The 21,790-nt window shown below is 46.8% G+C and overlaps 1 protein-coding gene across 4 annotated transcripts in view; it reads right to left on the bottom strand.

The window, feature by feature from the left end:
• Positions 1-21,790, bottom strand: part of INSR (insulin receptor) — a 187,960-nt gene that overhangs the window by 21,823 nt on the left and 144,347 nt on the right. For 2 of the 4 annotated variants that reach the window (XM_045380489.3, XM_045380487.3), the window contains exons 10-13: positions 17,191-17,392; positions 15,134-15,169; positions 7,660-7,934; positions 6,521-6,660 (exon numbers count right to left, since the gene is read on the bottom strand). In XM_045380489.3, the coding sequence (XP_045236424.1) occupies positions 6,521-6,660; positions 7,660-7,934; positions 15,134-15,169; positions 17,191-17,392 (653 nt within the window). The remainder of the gene's footprint in view (positions 1-6,520; positions 6,661-7,659; positions 7,935-15,133; positions 15,170-17,190; positions 17,393-21,790) is intronic. The other 2 variants (XM_074025611.1, XM_045380490.3) reach the window with 1 other exon arrangement.

Here is a 21,790-nt window from a genome sequence, read left to right on the forward strand (position 1 = left end):
TTAGCTGGGCGTGGTGGCGGGTGCCTGTAATCCCAGCTACTCGGGAGGCTGAGGCAGGAGATTCACTTGAACCCGGGAGGCGGAGTTTGCAGTGAGTTGAGATCGCGACACTGCACTCCAGCCTGGGCAACAGAGCGAGACTGTCTGAAAAAGAAAAAGAAAATGTGGTACACTTTGCCTCAAAATAAAATAAAATAAGTAAATAAATAAATAAATAAACAGTGGGGATAAAACAGTTGGGATCCACCCAAATGGAGATTCGCAAAGTGCGAAACATACCTTGTGATAAGCTCGTAACTAGAGATAAACCGAGAGCTTCCAAGAAGAGGCAGGAGGCTCTCGGGAATAAGACCATGAAACCTGCAAGCGTCGAGCCAAAACTCTGAAAAGTTTTCGAAACAGTTCCAAGCTAATAGTGCAAGCAGAGAACCGGGCTGGAACATTTAGGAGGGGGGTGGAGAGTGGAGAAGAGAAATAAATGTTTTAGAAAAAAAAAAAAAAAAAAGCCAACAGGCCGGGCGCGGTGGCTCAAGCCTGTAATCCCAGCACTTTGGGAGGCCGAGGTGGGTGGATCACGAGGTCAGGAGATCGAGACCATCCTGGCTAACACGTGAAACCCCGTCTCTACTAAAAAAATACAAAAATTAGCCGGGAGCGGTGGCGGGCGCCTGTAGTCCCAGCTACTCGGGAGGCTGAGGCAGGAGAATGGCGTGAACCCGGGAGGTGGAGCTTGCAGTGAGCTGAGATCCGGCCACTGCACTCCAGCCTGGGGGACAGAGTGAGACTCCGTCTCAAAAAAAAAAAAAAGCCAACAACCCCGTGTTTATCATGTGACAGTAACAGCAAGAAAACAAATCAGTCTGATGGCAGGGGTGGGGGCGGGGAACTCCAGTCCAAAGTTTCTTCCAAGTGGAATGAGTCACCGAGTAGAGAGGGACGAATAAGCAAATATAGAAACCCAAGGTAGCTGCTATCCAGGACAAAGGGGAAATGCATCTTCTTTTTTTTTTTTTTTATTTTTTTGGAGACGGAGTTTCGCTCTCGTCGCCCAGGCTGGAGTACAGTGGCGAGATCTTGGCATCTTGGCTCACTGCAACCTCCACCTCCTGGGTTCAAGCGATTCTCCTGCCTCAGCCTCCTGAGTAACTGGGATGACAGGCGCGTGCCACAGCATGACTCTGTCTCTAAAAAAAATTTTTTGAAGGGAGATACTGAAAAAAAAAATGCAATTAAATAGCTAGAGGTGGCTTTGTTTATGAAACTAGCAAAAGAAAAAACAACATAACACTCACCGGCCGGGCGCAGTGGCTCACACCTGTAATCCCAGCACTTTGGGAGGCCAAGGTGGGTGGATCACGAGGTCAGGAGTTCGAGACCAGCCTGACCAACGTGGTGAAACCCCATCTCTACTAAAAGACAAAAATTAGCCGGGTGTGATGGTGGGCTCCTGTAGTCCCAGATACTCAGGAGGCTGAGGCAGGAGAATCACTCGAACCCAGGAAGCGGAGGTTGCAGTGAACTGAGATTGCACCAATGCACTGTAGCCTGGGCTATAGAGATAGACTCTGTCTAAAAAAAAAAAAAAAAAAAAAAACGAAGAAATGCCCAACTCTTTCCTAAAGCAGCTGTGCCATTTTACGTTCCCACCAGCAACGTATGAGGGTTCTGATTTCTCCTCATCCTCACCAACACTAATTACTCTCCATCTTTTTGGTTTTTTGCCATGCTCGTGGGCACGAAGTGGTATCGCATTGTGCTCTTGATTTGCATTGTTGTCACGGCTAATTTGGGGCTGAGTTTTGTGTTCTGTCCTGGTACCAGGGTGGGGTTGAAGGTGGGAGGTGAGAGCCACTCAAGGGAGACGAGCAGCTTCCAAAGGAAGTTCAGGGCATTGTTGACAGCAAGGATACAGATTCTGCAGAGTGAACAATGCCTGTTTCCACTGCAGATCCTCCTTGATTTTTTTTCTGCTTCTGTGTCCAACTTGTCTCTGTTCACCCAGAACTTTCTGAGTGTGGACACTGAAAATCTCACATCCCAGGGAGCCCTCAGTCCTGGCTAAACCTAGACAACTGGCCACCCTGTCCGCATTGGATTTAACTCGAATCCTAACTTCTCCTAGCTTTTTCCCATGCCTTTGACTGGCCTGTGTCTCCTGTTCCTGGGACCCAAGGGTCACTATTAGAAATTCCCACCACGAATCCCCAACAGCCTCTGCCCCACACAGCACAACCCCAATCCCACCCAGTCCAACTCTGTTCACCCTAGAGAGAAGCAGAGAAGGGGGAGAAAATGAAAGGAGAATGTGAGGTTACAGTCACCTTCTTAAGAACCTTTTCATAGACACATTTCTGTTATTGCCAACAATTTCCTTAATTACCTAGCATTGCTTTGATCAAGAAAAAAAAGTGACGTACAATTTTATTTATTTACATATATAGAGAGAGATGGAGTCTCACTCTGTCACCCAGGCTGGAGTGCAGTGGTGTGATCTTGGATCACTGCAATCTCTGCCTCCCGGGTTCAAGCGATTCTCCTGTCTTAGCCTCCAGAGTAGTTGGGATTACAGGCGCACACCACCACGCCCAGCTAATTTTTGTATTTTTAGTAGACACAAGGTTTCACCATGTTGGCCAGGCTGGTCTTGACCCCTGACCTCAGGTGATCCACCCTCCCGAGGTGCTAGGATTACAGGCGTGAGCCACTGCTCCCGGCCTAAAACTTTATTTTTATGTACACAATTTATATTGTTGGAGTATAATTTTACTACATTTACAAAATTCTCTCTAGCATGTGGTGGGAGTGAATATTATGTTATGTAAGTTACATCTCAATAAAGCTGTTTCTAAATTAAAAAAAAAAAAAATCCCTCATGCCCAAGCCAATCAGCATACAGCATTCCTCTGGTCACATGATTGGGCATTGGGTGTCACATGACCTCAGTCTAGCTGGGAATGCTGGGATGCACTCTGTCTTCCTCTGGGTTTGGCACTGTAAAGAAATGAGGTTTGGAACCACTACAACCACAGGTGGACAGCCAGGGGCTACTGGGCTCACTGCCAGGAGCCTTAAGATGTAACCCACCCAGGCCAGGCGTGGTGGCTCACACCTGTAATCCCAGCACTCTGGGATGCCAAAGTGGATTACCTGAGGTCAGGAGTTCGAGACCAGCCAGGCCAACATGGTGAAACCCCGTCTCCATTAAAAATACAAAAATTAGCTGGGTGTGGTGGTGGGTGCCTGTAATCCTAGCTACTTAGGAGGCTGAGGGAGAAAAATCGCTTAAACCCGGGAGGCGGAGGTTGCAGTGAGCTGAGATTGCACCACTGCACTCCAGCCTGGATGACAGAGTGAATGAGGCTCCATCTCAAAAAAAAAAAAAAAAAAAAAAAAAAAATGCAACCGACCCAAAGGAATCCTGGATCCAGCCATTCCTGAAGCTCCTCAGTTGTTCAGCTCTGGGAGCTAATAAGCTTTTCCTCTATCATAAGTTAGTTTGGATACAGGGGGATTCTTAACTGCTGGGGGATAACACAAAGGAACTAAATTCCAGAGTGTGTAATTTTAACTTCTACATTACACTGAACAAACGTCATCCCAAACATTTTATCTTAGTTTTTTGGAGACAGAGTCTTCTTGCTCTGTCACCCAGTCTGGAGTGTAGTGACTGAGTCATAGCCCACTATAACCTGGAGCTCCTGAGCTCAAGCAATTCTCTCCTCAGCCTCCCAAGCAGATGGAACTATAGGCACAGACCACCACACCTAGCTAATTTTGAAAATTTTTTTGCAGAGATGGGGTCTGGCTATGTTGCCCAGGCTCAAACTCCTGGCCTCAAAGCCATCCTCCCACCTCAGCTTCCTGAGTCACTGGAATTATAGGCACGAGCCACCATGCTTGGCCCCCAAACATCGTTTTAAATGGCTCTTCATCCACCAATTCTATGGCTGCCCCATCTTCCATGTGTCCATTCTCCAATGGATGGATGTCTAGTGGTTTGCATATTTTGCTACTAATGAAAATCTTGTGCATAGAGCTTTGTTCCCTGCCCCAAATTTGAATGATTTCCTTAGGACCTACAGGATTAATACATATAGGATAATATGTTAATAAATTTTGCAATTATGGTCCCCAGGGAATCATGACTTTCTGTGTCTATGAGACTCTGGGAGCCTCAGTATCCAGCTCACTGAGATACTCAGAGGATGCATTGCACTTCCTTATTCTGGGCTTAGCCATGGGCTCACTTTGCCAAAGGGACACTAGCAAATGTGATGTGAACAGAGTCCTGAGAAGTGTTTGTATATGGAGCATGTCCTTCCTTGCCTGGGCTAGCTCGCTGGACAGTGAGAGAACACATGGGGGGAAAAGCTCCAAGTGTCCCCAGCTGAGGCCCCAGTCACGTGAATGAGGCCATCCAGCTCCAGCCAAACTGGCCCACGACAAAGGAATCACCCAGTGAACCTGCAGAATTGAGAGAAAGAATAAATGTCTTTTTTTTTTTTTTTTTTTTTTTTTTTTGCCTGAAACAGAGTCTCTGTGGCCCAGGCTGGAGTGCAGTGGTGCGATCTCGGCTCACTGCAACCTCCACCTCCCAGGTTCAAGTGATTCTCCTGCCTCAGCCTCCCAAGTAGCTGGGATTGCAGGCACGCACCACCATGCCTGGCTAATTTTTGTATTTTTAGTAGAGACGGGGTTTCACCATGTTGGTCCGGCTGGTCTCAAACTCCCGACCTCGTGATCCACCCGCCTCAGCCTCCCAAAGTGCTGGGATTACAGGCATGAGCCACTGCGCCTGGCCAATGTCCTTTGTTTTCAACCAGGACCTTTGGGGGCAGTTTGTCACACAGCAAGAACTGACTGAAACAGTAACTAAAACTGTCAATCCAAAAAGCGAAACTGTTTTCCAGATAAAATCTGTATTACCTAAAATGGTAAAAAACAGAGGCAATCCAAATCCCCAAAAATAAATGATACCCCAATCACGAGATTAAACTCTATGTAGCAACTACAAATCATAATTCCAAAGGCTATTGTGGACAGAGACATCAAAAGGCAGAAGAAAGTAACTGAAGAATATGGATTAGAGGCGGCCGGGTGCGGTGGCTCAAGCCTGTAATCCTAGCACATTGGGAGGCCGAGACGGGCGGATCACGAGGTCAGGAGATCGAGACCATCCTGGCGAACACCGTGAAACCCCGTCTCTACTACAAAATACAAAAAACTAGCTGGGCGAGGTGGCGGGCGCCTGTAGTCCCAGCTACTCGGGAGGCTGAGGCAGGAGAATGGCGTAAACCTGGGAGGCGGAGCTTGCAGTGAGCTGAGATCCGGCCACTGCACTCCAGCCCAGGCGACAGAGCGAGACTCCGTCTCAAAAAAAAAAAAAAAAAAAGAATATGGATTAGAGGCATATGCACGTTTGTGCCAATTAAACACTTGCTGAGCTTTGTATGGTAAGGGATTTTATTTTAAAAACGAATGTTAAAAAAGGCAAATCAAGCCATTCATTTAGCAAATAGGGCCCCAAAATAGGCCCAGAATGACAATTTCAGTAAGGACACTTGCTATTTTTGAAAGTTTACTTTTTTTTTTTTTTTTTTTTTTGAGACGGAGTCTCGCTCTGTCACCCGGGCTGGAGTGCAGTGGCTGGATCTCAGCTCACTGCAAGCTCCGCCTCCCGGGTTCACGCCATTCTCCTGCCTCAGCCTCCCGAGTAGCTGGGACTACAGGCCCCTGCCACCACGCCCAGCTAATTTTTTTTTGCATTTTTAGTAGAGACAGAGTTTCACCATGTTAGACAGGATGGTCTCGATCTCCTGACCTCATGATCCGCCTGCCTCAGCCTCCCAAAGTGCTGGGATTATGGGCATGAGCCACTGTGCCCAGCCTGTTGTTGCTGTTTTTGAGACAGAGTCTGGCTCTGTCACCCAGGCTGGAGTACAATGGCCAATCTTGGCTCACTGCAACCTCTCCCTCCTGGGTTCAAGTGATTCTCCTGCCTCAGCTTCCCACCTCGGCCTCCTGAGTAGCTGGGATTACAAGCACCCACCACCACACCTGGCTAATTTTTGTATTTTTAGTAGAGACGGGGTTTCACCATGTTAGCCAGGCTGGTCTCAAACTCCTGGCCTCAAGTGGTCTGCCTGCCTCAGCCTCCCAAAGTGCTTGGATTACAGGTGTGAGCCACCATGCCCAGCAACTTATAAGGTTTTAAGACTCAAATAACTCCTTCTAAAGTGAAATGAGTCTCCTGTCATGGTGGGAGACAGACATCATTCAACTTAGAGGACACAGCTGAAAAGCAATGTGAGAAACTAAGAAAACTAACAAGCTTGTAGGTTGGCATTTCTGACCCATCTTCCTGGGAAGTCAAGTATCAAGGCTTTAAGTGCTAATAGCACAGTATCTGATGAGAGAAGCACTGGAATCAGAATTTCAGCAGAGGAAGGAGGTACCAAGGGCAACTCTGAAGGGGCATGCTGAAGTGTGAAGGGGTGTGCCCAAGAGTCAAGGGCCTTACCTCATCGCCATATCGCCGATAACTCACTTCATACAGCACAATCAGACCATTGGGCTCCTTCGGCTCCTGCCACATCAAGTGGACGATGTTGTTCTCAAAGATTTCATGCGTCACAGGGCCAACAATGTCATCAGCCTTGGCTGTAAGGAGAGGAAGTGAGAGGCAGGGATGTAACTGTTGGATCAGATCCCACTTCTGCCACCTGCCCGTGGTGCAACCTTGGGCTGGTGACACCATTTTTCCACATCCCATTTTCCTCATCAGAGAATGGACATCTAAAACTCATCCCACAGGATTGTTAGGAAGATTAAATGGATTACTTTCTGCATATAACTTTTTTTTTTGAGACGGAGTCTTGCTCTGTCACTCAGGCTGCAGTGCAGTGGTGTATTTTCTAAAGTTTACATAATGGTTGCCTATGACTCTTATAATTTGAAAATATGGTCTGGCATGGTGGCTCATGCCTGTAATCCCAGCACTTTGGGAGCTCAAGGTTGGCGGACCATTTGAGCTCAGGCATTGGAGACCAGCCTGGGAAACATGGTGAAACCCTGTCTCTACTGAAAATACAGGTGTGGTGGCACACACCTCTAGTCCCAGCTACTTGGGAGGCTGAGGCAGGAGAATTGCTTGAACCAGGGAGGCGGAGATTGCAGTGAGCCAAGATTGCGCCATTGCACTCCAGCCTGGGTGACAGAGCAAGGCTTCATCTCACTTAAAAAAAAAAAAAAAAAAGGCCAGGCTCAGTGGCCCATGCCTGTAATCCCAGCACTTTGAGAGGCCGAGGTGGGTGGATCATTTGAGCCCAGGAGTTTGAGACCAGCCTGGGCAATATGGTGAAACCCCATCTCTACTAAAAATACAAAAATTAGCTGGGCGTGGTGGCAGACACCTGTAGTCCCAGCTACTCGGGAGGCTGAAGCAGGGAATCACTTGACGGAGGAGGCAGAGGCTGGAGTGAGCTGAGGTAGCACCACTGTACTCCAGCCTGGGCAACAGGGCAAGGCTCTGTCTCAAGAAAAAAAGAAGGCCAACAAGGTAAAATACAGATATGCACTGCTCAGAGCATGGAGAATCTGTCTTTGGTCAGCCTGGGTGTCCCACCGCATGACATTCAGACCCTGGGGCAGCAGCCCCACCTTCAGGCATGGTCCTGGCGCTGACGTAGGCTGCCACACTGCACCGTTCCTCAGGGGTGTCTTGGTTGCAAGCCTGCAGCTCGATGCGATAGCCCGTGAAGTGTCGCAAGCCGGAGATGACCAGCGACTCCTTGTTCACCACCTTCTCAAAGGGCCTGTGCTCCTCCGGACTTGTGGGCGTGCTGGTCGAGGAAGTGTTGGGGAAAGCTGCCACCGTGGGCACGGCCACCGTCACATTCCCAACGTCGCCAAGGGACCTGCGTTTCCGAGATGGCCTGGAACGACAGTAGGACATGCATGATCACACCATCACCATCATTTTTTTTTTTTTTTAAATGACGCTGGAGAATTAAAAGGCTCGATGAAGAAGAAAGATCAGAGTGCAGGAGGGTGCAGCGGTAGGGAACATGGATTACAATGCAGACTGCCAGGAATGACCACCCAGAGCAGCTTTCAAGATGCCCTTGTGAGCATCTGAAGGATTAGAGCAGGCCCACCTCGTGAGGGATGAGTGCTTCTAAGACCATCAATAGTAGACACACACCGATATTCCCCTCGACATGCTCGATTTCAGGTTTTTCATTTTGCAGATAAATAGGCCAGCCAGGGTCAGTGACAAAAATAAGACACCAAAAGCACGTAAGAGTCCAGCTTTTCAGGAAGCCCTGCCAAATGGCATTTGCTCAATGGTCCAAGTTACTGATCGACATCGTCAGTTTCAACAGGAAAAAATACATCTTCTCCTTCTTATGACTGCTTAGGGCACCTGCATAATTTGAGTGATTAAGCTGTAATTCTTAGAAAAGGAATCACATCACTCAGGTCAGGAAGATTAACTCCAAGAAACATCTGTGCAATCAGCACACTTCTCCCCATCCCTTGAAAAGATCCATCAAACAACAAATGTTGATAGCTAGCAAATTTTAAAATACAAAGAAAAAAGGATAAAGGAGAAAATGTAGGCTGGGCGAGGTGGCTCACGCCTGTAATTCGAGTACTTTGGGAGGCCCAGGCGGGCAGATAACCTGAGGTCAGGAGTTCGAGACCAGCCTGACCAACATGGGGAAACCCCGTCTCTACTGAAAATACAAAAATTAGCTGAGCCTGGTGGTGTACAGCTGTAATCCCAGCTACTCAGGAGGCTGAGGCAAGAGAGTCACTTGAGCCCAGGAGGCGGAGGTTGCAGTGAGCCAAGATTGTGCCACTGCACTCCAGCCTGGGCGACAGAGCAAGACTCTGCCTCAAAAAAAAAAAAAAAAAAAAAAAAAAAGAAAAAGAAAAAGAAGAAAGGAAAAGAAAATGTAAATCACTTATAAATCCACAGCCCACTGCTTCCTTTGGGCAATTTTTTCCCTGTAAATATTATGTGTGAACATGATGAGCATCAAGCCTGTTTTATAAGTAAACTTTGTTTACTTGTTATATTGGAAGCATTTATTAAATATTTTCCTTTCAACATAACATCTTAACTAGGAGGGAATTTTGGGATTTTTTCCTTTTTAATGTTAGGGTTTTCCCCCATCACCTACAGAAGTAGCATGTGCTCCCTGCAGAAAACTTGGTAAATGATGAATGACTGTAAAATATTCCATTTACTACATGAGTCATCATTCACTTAACCATCGTCCTTATTTTATTTAATTTATTTTGAGACAGAGTTTCACTCATGTCACCCAGGCTAGAGTGCAGTGGTGCAATCTCGGCTCACTGCAACCTCCACCTCCTGGGTTCAAGCGATTCTCCTGCCTCAGCCTCCTGAGTAGCTGGGATTATAGGCGTCTGCCACTACGCCCAGTTAATTTTTGTATTTTTAGTAGAGATAGAGTTTCGCCATGTTGGCCAGGCTGGTCTGGAACTCCTGACCTCAGGTGATCCACCCACCTCAGCCTCCCAAAGTGCCAGGATTACAGGCATGAGCCACCGCGCCCAGCTCCCTTTTTTTTTTTTTTTTTGCTGTTATAAATATTCCTTTGATCATTATCTGATTGTCTTATTACTTCCCCAAAGTAGATTCCTAGAGGAAAATATCACTAGGTTCAGGGAGATAAGAAACTCTTTAAGCTTCTTAATATCTACAACTAAATGGTTGTCTAGAAACTCTATATTGACTTGTGGTTCCACCAGCAGGCCATGAGACTGCATTCCAGGACAATCTCAGCAACCCTAAGCCTTAACAGTTTTTTTTTTTTCTTTCTTTCTGTGTTTGTTTAGTTTGTCTAGATTTTTAACCCAAGAGATTAAAAATATGCTATCACTCGCTATGTTATTTGTGGATCTTTATATTACTGTGACTTCATTTTTCCTTTATTGGTTCTCTGTGATTCTCCAAAGAATTGTCCCCTCCTTGTCCTTTGTTTTTCCATGAATTACTTGTGCTTTCCTTACTCCTGTGTTGTTTATTCGTTAAAGATATTAACCTTTTATGTATCATGCTACACAACTTACACTTTTCCACTTGCCAGTAAGCTTTCTTTAAATGGTTTGATACAGGCTTTCATGTTTATTTATACAATTTAATATATCAGTAACATTTTAAAATTTGTTCCCTTACAAGTCATTCTAGATGGGGTTATTATGAGTTGTGCTAAGGTTTTATGGCAATTTGGAAAGGGATCTTTTTCCTTATTTTATATTCTAATTATTGCTGGTATATCTACAGTTTTTTTTTAGTTATTTCTATTGTACCTACTTTCCCAAACTCTAACTCATTTTAAAAGTTTCATAATTGACTTTCTTGAGTTTTCAATGATATACTAGAAGAGGGGTCAGCAAATTTTCCCATAAAGGGCTAGATAATAAATATTTTGGGTTTTGCAAGCCAAATGACCTCTGTCACAACTACTCTGTCATTGTAGCTTAAAGCAGCCCTAGATGATGTGTAAACAAGTGGGTGGGGTTGCATTCCAATAAGAGTTCATTTACAAAAACAGGCAGCTAGCCCATGGGCCATAGTTTGCCTACCCTTGAGCTAGACACTCTGCAAATAGCAATGACTTTATTTCCCACATTCCATTCTTTGCAACTCTAATTTCTGTTTCTTGTCTTATTACATTGGCTGGATGCCCAGCGAAATGTTAATTAGTAATGATGAGATGGGGTTTCCTTGTTTTGTTCCTAAGTATACTAAGAATAATTTTAAGAATGACGTTAGCTTGGCTGTTGGTTTAACCTAGGTAACATTTATCTTGTAGAAGAAATATTCTATTACTACTTTTATGAGAGGCCTCTTTTTTTTTCCTCCCCTTTCTCTAAGTTAGGAATTTTAAATTAAGGTTATTGAAATAGATATGATCTTCCTTATTGCACCTCTTGATGAAATAGATGATGTTATCAAATCTTCTGATCTTAAACCACCCTTGCATTTTGGAGATAAACAATATTGCCAGTGCAGTGTTTTATTTGGGACATTTGAATCTAATGTCACATATTAGCTTGGCCTGTGGCTTTTGTTCAGTGCAGTATCTTTGTCAAGTTTTTTTTTTTTTTTTTTTGAGACAGAGTCTCACTCGGTTGCCAGGCTGGAGTGTGCAATGGTGTGATCTCAGCTCACTGCAACCTCCGCCTCCTGGGTTCAAGTGATTCTCCTGCCTCAGCCTTCCAAGTAGCTGGGATTACAGGCATGTGCCACCATATCTGGCTAATGTTTGTATTGTTAGTAAAGACAGGGTTTCACCGTGTTGGCCAGGATAGTCTCAATGTCTTGACCTTGTGATCCGCCCATCTTGGCCTCCCAAAGTACTGGGATTATGGGCCTGAGCCACCGTGCCTGGCCTCTTTGTCAAGTTCTTTAAGGGTGTTATGTTCATTTCATAATATGAACTGGGACAATTTTTATAGATTTCTATGCCCTAAAATAGTTTTTATATTATAGGAAATAGATGCTCTTTCAGAACTTGAAAGAACGTGTCTATAAAACTCTCCAGGCCAAGGGATTTTTTTGAGGAAATTAATTGACACATATCTTTTTCCAAGGTTCATAACCACTTAATTTTTCTGCTGCTTTTTGAATCCATTTAGACAAGTTAAATTTTCCCACCATGCTGAAACTTTCAAACTGAGCAAGTGCACAGTTGTCCAAAGAACTTAACACATTAAAATTTTCTTCAGACACTAGTTTTATGTCATCTTCTTTCCTTCTGATTTCCCTTTGATTATGTTTACCATAGGCTTAGCTGTTATTGCTTTTCCCTTCCTGTCTAACACATTTATATTTTATAGTTTAAAGTTTATTTCTTAATGTATCAATCCATTTAAGTCTGCTAACTAACATCAAAGCCAAGCTTTGGCAATATTCTACAAGTGAAGGTATATGATATTCATGTTTTCATTATTTTCCAAAAGGACTTCAATGGAAGTTTCCATTTCTGCTTTGACCCAATAGATATGTAAGTGTTTAACTTTTTAACTTTTTTTTTTTTAGATGGAGTCTCGCTCTATTGCCCAGGCTGGAGGGCAGTGGCCTGATCTTGGCTCACTGCAACCTCCGCCTCCCGGGTTCAAGTGATTCTTCTGCCTCAACCTCCCAAGTAGCTGGGACCACAGGCACGCGTTACCATATCTGGCTAATTTTGGTATTTTGAGTAGAGATGGGGTTTCACCATATTGGCCAGGCTGGTCTCAAGCTCCTGACTTCGTGAGGAGCCTTGGCCTCCCAAAGTGCTGGGATTACAGGTGTGAGCCACTGCACCCAGCCTGTAAGTGTTTAACTTTTAACCACCAACAAGTAGTTTTCTGTTTAAACTTTTGAAATTAACTTTTAGTTTCTATTGCAACGTCACCAGAAAATGTGTGGTAAGAAAACAAACCCTACTTTGGGGGCATTTGTTAAGATTTTCTTTGTGGTCTTTTTGTATTAAAAGATCAACAACATTCTAGAATGGAAAAGAAAACAGCTCCACCACTTATCAAGCCAAAGATATATCCATATGAGCAAGATTCAGATAATTTCTATACATGGAATGGGTCTTGTGAAAATAACCAAGACGCTGGTGCTTCATGAATAACTACTGAGAAATTGATACCTGAATAACCAGAGATGTAAAACGGGCTCATCAAATAGGCCAAATGGGTTTATATACCAAAAAGATTATAACCGAAAAGACCATGAAGTGGCAAAAGACAAAGCATCAACCGAGTGTTCTACTTCTTACATAGGCAGAATTTTTTTTTTTTTTTTTTTGAGACAGTCTTGCTCTGTTGCCTAGGCTGGAGTGTAGTGGGGTGATCTTGGCTCACTGCAACTTCCGATTTCTGGGTTCAAGCGATTCTCCTGCCTCAGCCTCCCAAGTAGCTGGGATTACAGGCGTGTATCACCATGGCCCCGCTAAGTTTTGTATTTTTAGTAGAGACGGGGTTTCGCCACGTTGGCCAGGCTGGTTTCGAACTCCTGACCTCAGGTGATCCGCCTGTCTGGGCCTCTCAAAGTGCTGGGATTACAGACATGAGCCACAGTGCCCACCCTAGGCAGCATTTCATTATCCAACAATCCCACACTAAACTGGTGGTCTCAACCAAGGGTCCTTCTGCCCCCATCCCCCAGGGGGATATTTAGCAATGTCTGAAGATATTTTTGGTTATTACTTTGGGGGGAAGACATGCTACTGGCATCAGATGAGTGGAAGCCAGTGATGTTGCTTAGTGTTGCTGGACACTGCCCAGGACAGTTTCCATGCCCTAGAATAATCTGATCCCAAATATGATTTATTATTAATTACTATTATGTATTTATTTTTATTATTATTATTATTTTTTTTTTTTTTTGAGACAGAGTCTTGCTCTGTCACCCAGGCTGGAGTGCAGTGGCGAGATCTCGGCTCACTGCCACCTCTGCCTCCAGGGTTCAAGCGATTCTCCTGCCTCGGCCTCCCAAGTAGCTGGGATTACAGGCGTGTGTCACCACGTCCAGCTAATTTTTATATTTCTTGGAGTGACGGAGTTTCACCATCTTGGTCAGGCTGGTCTCGAACTCCTAGCCTCAAGTGATTGCCCCGCCTGGGCCTCCCAAAGTGTTGGGATTACAGGCGTGAGCTACCACGTCCCGCTGTGGCCCCCAAATATTATTAATAGCAGGACTGAGATTGAGATCCACTTTGGACCAAGCCCACACATTTTTAGATCCTTCTTGGCCACAGATAGTATTGCAAATGGCCACTAGAGGTCATATCAGGCCACACAGGTGCCTGGAAAAAAATAAACACTCCGCTAAAGGAAGAAAATCCCTCCAAGTGGTCCCAACTTGCCTCTCTAGTCTCACCTCCTGTTCCTCCCAAAAGCCCACGATGGGTAACATCTCCTTGCCTTTCTCCCAAGTTCTCCAAGGTTTTCCTCTCTCCCAGGACCCTACTGCTTCATTCTCCTAAGACGCGAGTTGAAAAGAAACGTCCCTGGCCCGGCGCGGTGGCTCACGCCTGTAATCCCAGCACTTTGGGAGGCCAAGGTGGGCGAGAGTTCAAGACCAGCCTGACCAACACGGAGAAACCCCGTCTCTACCAAAAATACAAAAATTAGCTGGGCGTGGTGGCGCATGCCTATAATCCCAGCTACTCGGGAGGCTGAGGCAGGAGAATTGCTTGAATCCGGGAGGTGGAGGTTGAGGTGAGCCGAGATTGCACCACTGCACTCCAGACTGGGCAACAAGAGTGAAATTCCATCTCAAACAAAAAAAAAAAAAAGAGAAAGAAAGAAAAGAAAGAAAGAAAAGAAAGACAGACAGAAAGACAGAAAGACAGAAAGACAGAAAGACAGAAAGACAGAAAGAAAGAAAGAAAGAAAGAAAGAAAGAAAGAAAGAAAGAAAGAAAGAAAGAAAGAAAAGAAAGAGAGAGAGAAAGAGAGAGAGAGAGGAAGGAAGGAAGGAAGGGAGGAAGGGAGGGAGGGAGGGAGGAAGGGAGGAAGGGAGGAAGGAAGGAAGGAAGGAAGGAAGGAAGGAAGGAAGGAAGGAAGGAAGGAAGGAAGGAAGGAAGGTCGGTCCCTGACTCTCCTCTGTAGAATTCAGTGAGCGACACGGTGTTCTTTTGTTCATATCCTGTCACCCTTTCATGAAAATATTCTGTTTCCAGACCACCCTCCCTTCATGGTATAGGAGTTGCTGGGTCGGGGCACCCAGCCGCGGGGAGCTCAGACTCCAGGGACCCCCACCCACTTCTGCAAATGCACGCGGGAGGTGCAAAGAGATGTTTAGTGAGCCAACAGTGGCTGCAAACAGAAGGCAGGGAGGAGGTACCCAGGAAGCACTCACGTGCTTCTATGTTGTAGCAAGAGTGTGTTAGTGAAGATTTCCCCCCACCATTCATGCCCAGATTTCATTTCAGAGTGAAGGCATTGGATTTCTGAATTGGTGAAGCATCTCATCTCCAGCACAGCAGCCCGCCGCATGCAAAAAGCCACAGAAACCCCTGCGTTCTCCGAGGCGTCTGCCTGGCACACCGCCGGCCCTGCACGGAGCAGGCACCAGGGGTCGTACAGGTGAGGCATACCTAGGGTCCTCGGCACCAGTGCCTGAAGAGGTTTTTCTGTGGAAATAAAACCAACTGCTTTGAGGACAGAGGGAACTTCATTAGACAGACCACTGGGCTCTGACACTTGGAGGCCACATTGTGTTTGAGTAAGGGCACCCTGGCTTTGAACCTGGACCACTTGCTCCCATCACTTGCTGGAGGGAGGGAGCTACATCTTCACCAGCAGGTGCAGGGGACCGGCAAGGGACGGGGAAGAAATCAGAGAAAATTCTCCCCAGAGACAGCCTGGGATGTCAAATGTGACTACATGTGGACACAACTGACTCAGTCACTTCTCCAAGTCTGGCAGCATTTTTTTCTTTTTTTTTTAATTTTCCTTCTTTCTTCTTTCTCTCTTTCTGCTTTCTTTCCTCTTTCTTTCTCCTTTCCTCTTTCGTTCTCTCTCCCTCTCTCCCCTTCCTTCCTTCTTTTCTTTTCCTTCCTCTTTCTTTTTCTTTCCTTTCTCTTTCTTTTTTCTCTTTCTTCCTTTTTCTTTTCATTTTCTCCTTCTCTTTCTTTCTTTTTCTCCTTCCTTCCTTCTTCTCTCCCTCCCTCCCTTCCTCTCTCTCTTTCCTTTCTTTTTTTTCTTCTCTCTCTCTCTCTTTCTCTCTTTCTTTCTTTCTTTCCTTTTTGAGACAGGGTCTTGCTCTGTTGCCCAGACTGGGGTGCAATGGTGCCATCATAGTTCACAGCAGCCTCCAACTCCTGTGCTCAAGCAATGCTCCCTCCTCAGCCTCCAGAGTAGCTGGGACTACAAGACATGCACCACATGTCTGGCTATTTTTGTTTCCTTTTTCAGTAGAGATAGGGTCTCACTCTGTTGCTCAGGCTGGTCTCCACCTCTGGCCTCAACTGATTCTCCCACTTTGGCCTCCCAAAGTGCTGGGATTACAGGAGGGAGCCACTGCGCCCAGCCAACATTTCGTTTTTAACAGGTGAAACAGTAACCACTTCAATGCCTGGGCTATCCCACTGAACATTCTTTTGGACTCGGGGTCATAGGGGAACATGCAAGAAAAAAAGAAGAAAAAAAAAAGAGAATTCTTACACATTGATGGTTCTGGGAGAAAAGTCTGCTCGGATGAATAACATTGGTAAACATCTGAACAGATACTTTTAATTTTTTTTTAGAGACAGGGTCTCGCTCTGTCACCTGGAGTGCAGGCTGTAGTGCAGTGACGCCATCATTGCTCATTGCAGCCTCGATCTCCTGGGGTCTTGAGATCCTTCTTCCTCAGCCTCCCCACAGGCATTACCATGCCTGGCCAATTTTTAAATTGTCTTTTTGTAGAGATGTGGTCTCATTATGTTGCCCAGGCTGGCTTCAAGCAACCCTACCACCTCGGCTTCCCAAGTAGGTGGGACCACAGGCTTACACCACTGCACCCAGTTAAACCCTCAATCATCATGGCCAGCCGCAGTGGCTCACACCTATAATCCCAGCACTTTGGGAGGCCGAGGCAGGCAGATCACCTGAGGTCAGGAGTTCGAGACCAGCCTGACCAACATGGTGAACCCCCGTCTCTACTAAAAATGTAAAAATTAGCTGGGCGTGGTGGTGCGTGCCTATAGTCCCAGCTACTTGGGAGGCTGAGGCACGAGAATTACTTGAACCCGGGGAGGGGAGGGTGTGGTGAGCCGAAATTGCACCACTGCACTCCAGCCTGGATGACAGAGGGAGACTCTGTTACAAAAAATAAAAAAATAAAAATAAAAGAGAGAGAGAGAGGAAAGCCTTAATAATCTAATGGTGTTTGTTTTGGAACTCAGATGGAGACCAGCTTGGGAGAGGTAAGAAAGGCAAAGGCTGAGTTTTGTCCATTTTTCCCCTTTTGTGTGATTATTTGCTCTTCCTGATAAAAATCCACTCGAAATTTTGAAATTCCAAGATCTCTTCCTCCACCCAGGAAAGGGCTGCATTCAGACTCCACCTACCCTTCTGCCGTCTCTGGGTCCCACTACCTCTGGGTCCCTAAGCAATGACCAGCACCAAGCCAACTGGCACCCACTAAGAGAGCCCAGCGCCAAGTCCTGACCTGGGGACGAAAACCACGTTGTGCAGGTAATCCTCAAACGTCTTCCTAAACGAGGACTCCTCCAGCTCCTTCAGGATCTGAGAGTCTGTCTTTGGACAGGAGCAACATTCACCGGCTGAATCCTCATATTCACTCTGGTTGTGCTTCTGAGAATCTTCAGACTCGAATGGTGGAGACCAGGTCCTCGAGGGCAGCTTCAGCCCTGGAGAAAGAAACAGAAAAGCGGGGCTCACGTCTCTGCGGCTGAACACACACACACGCGCACACACATCCACACACACCCACCACACACACACCACACATACACACACCACACACACACCCACCACACACATATCACACATACACCCACCACACACATCCACACACACCACACATACACCACACACATCCACACACACCACACACACCACACACACACACACCCCACACCCACCACACACACACACCCACCACACACACACCACACACACACCACACACCACGCACACTACACACACACCACACATGCACCAACACACCACACGCCACACACACACACCCACCACACACACACCACACACACACCACACATACACACACCACACACACACCCACCACACAATCACACATACACCCACCACACACATCCACACACACCACACATACACCACACACACCACACACACACACCCCACACCCACCACACACACACCACACACACACACACCCCCCACACCCACCACACACACACACCCACCACACACACCACACACACACCACACACCACGCACACTACACACACACCACACATGCACCAACACACCACACGCCACACACCACACCCCCCACACACACACCACACACACACCACACATACACCACACACCATGCACACTACACACATACCACACACTACACACACCACACACACACTATGCACACCACACATACACCACACACACCACACACACCACACATACACCACACACCACACACACTACACACACACACCACACATGCATCACACACACCACACACACCACAAGCACAAGCCACACACACACCACACACCCCCCACACACCACACACCACACACCCCCCCCACACCCACCACACACACCCACCACCACTCACACACACCACACAAATCACACACACACCACACACGACACACATCCACACCACACACCACACACGCGACACACCCATGCCACACACCACACAAATCACACACACCACACACGACACACACCCACACCACACACACCACACAAACACACACCACACATATCACGCAAATCACACACACACCACACACACCACACAAATCACACACACACCACACACCCATGCCACACATCACACACACCACACAAATCACACACACACCACACAAATCACACACAGACAACAAACACCCAGGCCACACACCACAAACACACCACACACCCCCCCCCCACACACACCACACAAATCACACACACACGACAAACACCCAGGCCACACACCACAAACACACACCCCCTACACACACACACACACACACACACACACACACATACAGTGAAGAGGGATCACCTTCTCAGAGAGGCTGAGCTGAGACACAGCCTAGATTCAAGTTCCGCTTTGGAAAAAAGCCAGACACTATGGCTCATGCCTATGGTCCCAGCTACTTGGACGGCTGACGTGAGAGGATCGCTTGAGCCCAGGAGGCCGAGGCTGCAGTGAGCCGCGATTGCGCCCCTACACTTCAGCCTGGGTGACAGAGTAGAACCCTGTCTCAAAGATTAAAAATATAGCCAAACACAGTGGCACACACCTGTAATCCCGGCACTTTTGGAAGCCGAGGTGTGAGGATCACTTGAGCCCAGGAGTTCAAGACCAGCCTGGGCAATGTGGTGAAACCCTATCTCTACTAAAAATAAAGTAAAATAACCAATAAAAACAGGCCGGGCAGATCACACCTGTAATCCCAGCACTTTGGGAGGCCGAGGTAGGCAGACCACCTGACGTCAGGAGTTCAAGACCAGCCTGGTCAATGTGGTAAAACCCCGTCTCTACTAAAAATACAAAAATTAGCCAGGTGTAGTGGTGCATGACTGTAATCCCAGCTACTCAGGAGGCCAAGGCAGGAGAATCGCTTGAACCTGGGAGGTAGAGGTTGCAGTGAGCCGAGATGGCACCACTGCACTCCAGCCTGGGTGACAGAGCCAGACTCCATCTCAAAAAAATAAATACATAAAATATCTGTGTCTAGAGTGTCATCTGAGAAGGGCATGTCAACATGTTTTATTATGTTAATGCATAAGTAATTGCAGCTTTTGCCATTAAAGGTAATAGCAAAAAACCACAATTACTTTTGCATCAACCTAATAGAAACTGACAGGCGCGGTGGCTCACTCCTGTAATCCCAGCACTTTGGGAGGCTGAGGCGGGCAGATCACTTGAGGTCAGGAGGTCCATCCTAGCCAACATGGCGAAACCCCGTCTCTACTCAAAATACAAAAGTTAGCCGGACGTGGCGGTGGGTGTCCCGCTAGGGACACTGGGCAACATCTGGAGATATTTTTAGGTGTCAGGACCTGGCTGCAGCATCCTCCTGGAGTGTGGAATGGGGTGGAGACCAGGGATGCTGCTCAGTACCCTGAAATGCCCTGGACAGCCCCACCCCAGAGAATGATCCAACACCAGATATCAAAAACACAAGGTAGAGAAACCCTGACCTAAAGGCATAAGAGGAGACAGAGGAAGGAATTTTTCAAATACGTACAGAAAAGGGAATTTAAAAATTAATAAATGAAGAACACCAGTAGCTTATAAAGGTAACAGAGTCCTAAAAATACAATACTATTTCTCTCTTTTTTCTTCTTCTTTTTTTTGAGATGAGGTCTTGCTCTGTCGCCCAGGCTGTCTTGGCTGGGCGCAATCTTGGCTCACTGCAACCTCTGCCTCCCGGGTTCACGCGATTCTCCTGTCTCAGCTCTCCCGGGTAACTGGGATTACAGGCATGCACCACGACGCCTGGCCAATTTTTTGTATTTTTATTAGAGATGGGGTTTCGCCATGTTGGCCAGGCTGGTCTCGAACTCCTGACCGCAGGTGATCCACCTGCCTTGGCCTCCCAAAGTGCTGGGATTACAGGCATGAGCCACTATGCCTGGCCATTTTTTTTTTTTTTTTTTTTTTTTTTTAATCTGGTAGAGACGGAGTTTTGTCATGTTTGCCAGGCTGATCTCAAACTCCTGAGCTCAAACAATCTGCCCGCCTCGGCCTCCCAAAGTGCTGGGATTAGAGGCATGAGCCACCACACCCAGCCTACAATACTTAAGTACCGCAACTGGTCATGTCTTAACCCCTGAAGTCAAATTCCAGGGTTCTTGTGACCCATGGTGCAAGCACAATTACGCCTCCGGTACAGCCACTAATATGGACAGACACAGCTCTTTTTTTTTTTTTTTTTTTTTGAGACGGAGTCTCGCTCTGTCACCCAGGCTGGAGTGCAGTGGCCAGATCTCAGCTCACTGCAAGCTCCGCCTCCCGGGTTCCCGCCATCCTCCCAGGTTCCCGCCATTCTCCTGCCTCAGCCTCCCGAGTAGCTGGGACCACAGGTGCCGCCACCTCGCCCGGCTAATTTTTTGTGTTTTTAGTAGAGACGGGGTTTCGCCGTGTTAGCCAGGATGGTCTCAATCTCCTGACCTAGTGATCCGCCCGTCTCGTCCTCCCAAAGTGCTGGGATTACAGGCTTGAGCCACCGCACCCGGCCCGGACACAGCTCTTTACAAGCAAAATCTGCAACAGTCCCTGGAGAGTCACCTCCCCTGCTGCCACCTTGCTTGGTGCCTGGTGACTGCTGAGCAAAGGAAATTCCATTGTTCTGTCCTCCCCTTAATGCCTCCAGGATAGACAGTAAGCTCTAAATCGTGTATCAAGTACCTTCCTGTGAATGGTGAGTATCGACTCGGAAACCCAAGTATTTATACAGCTTTAAAAGCCTACGAGAGACTGGAAAATACTTCTTATGTTTATAAATAGACATAGAATAACCTGCCTGGGTTAACTCTGATGGGAGCTAGTTACAGCAATACAGATGGAAAAAAAAAAAAATGTAGAACTGCCTGAATAAGGGAAGCTCCTGGTATTATTATTATTATTATTATTATTATTTGGAGAGGAAGGGATATTTGTTCAGGCACAGCTATCATTCCTGATACCTGCTACCTCTTCCTAGAATCCACTGCAGGAAACCTGGTACACTGTGGTTTTTCTGAGATTAGAAAAATGAAGCACAATGGGCCAGGCGCGGTGGCTCACGCCTGTAATCCCAGCACTTTGGGAGGCCGAGGCGATCACAAGGTCAGGAGATTGAGACCATCCTGGCTAACACAGTGAAACCCCGTTTCTACCAAAAAATACAAAAAATTAGCCGGGCGTGGTGGGCGGGCACCTGTAGGGCCCAGCTACTCGGGAGGCTGAGGTGGGAGAATGGCGTGAACCCAGGAGGCGGAGCTTGCAGTGGGCCAAGATTGTGCCACTGCACTCCAGCCTGGGCAACACAGCGAGACTCCATCTCAAAAAAAAAAAAGAAAAAAAGAAAAATTAAGCATAATGAAGTATCTAG

Source organism: Macaca fascicularis, chromosome 19 (genome assembly GCF_037993035.2).
Source record: "Macaca fascicularis isolate 582-1 chromosome 19, T2T-MFA8v1.1".
Lineage (NCBI taxonomy): Eukaryota > Metazoa > Chordata > Mammalia > Primates > Cercopithecidae > Macaca > Macaca fascicularis.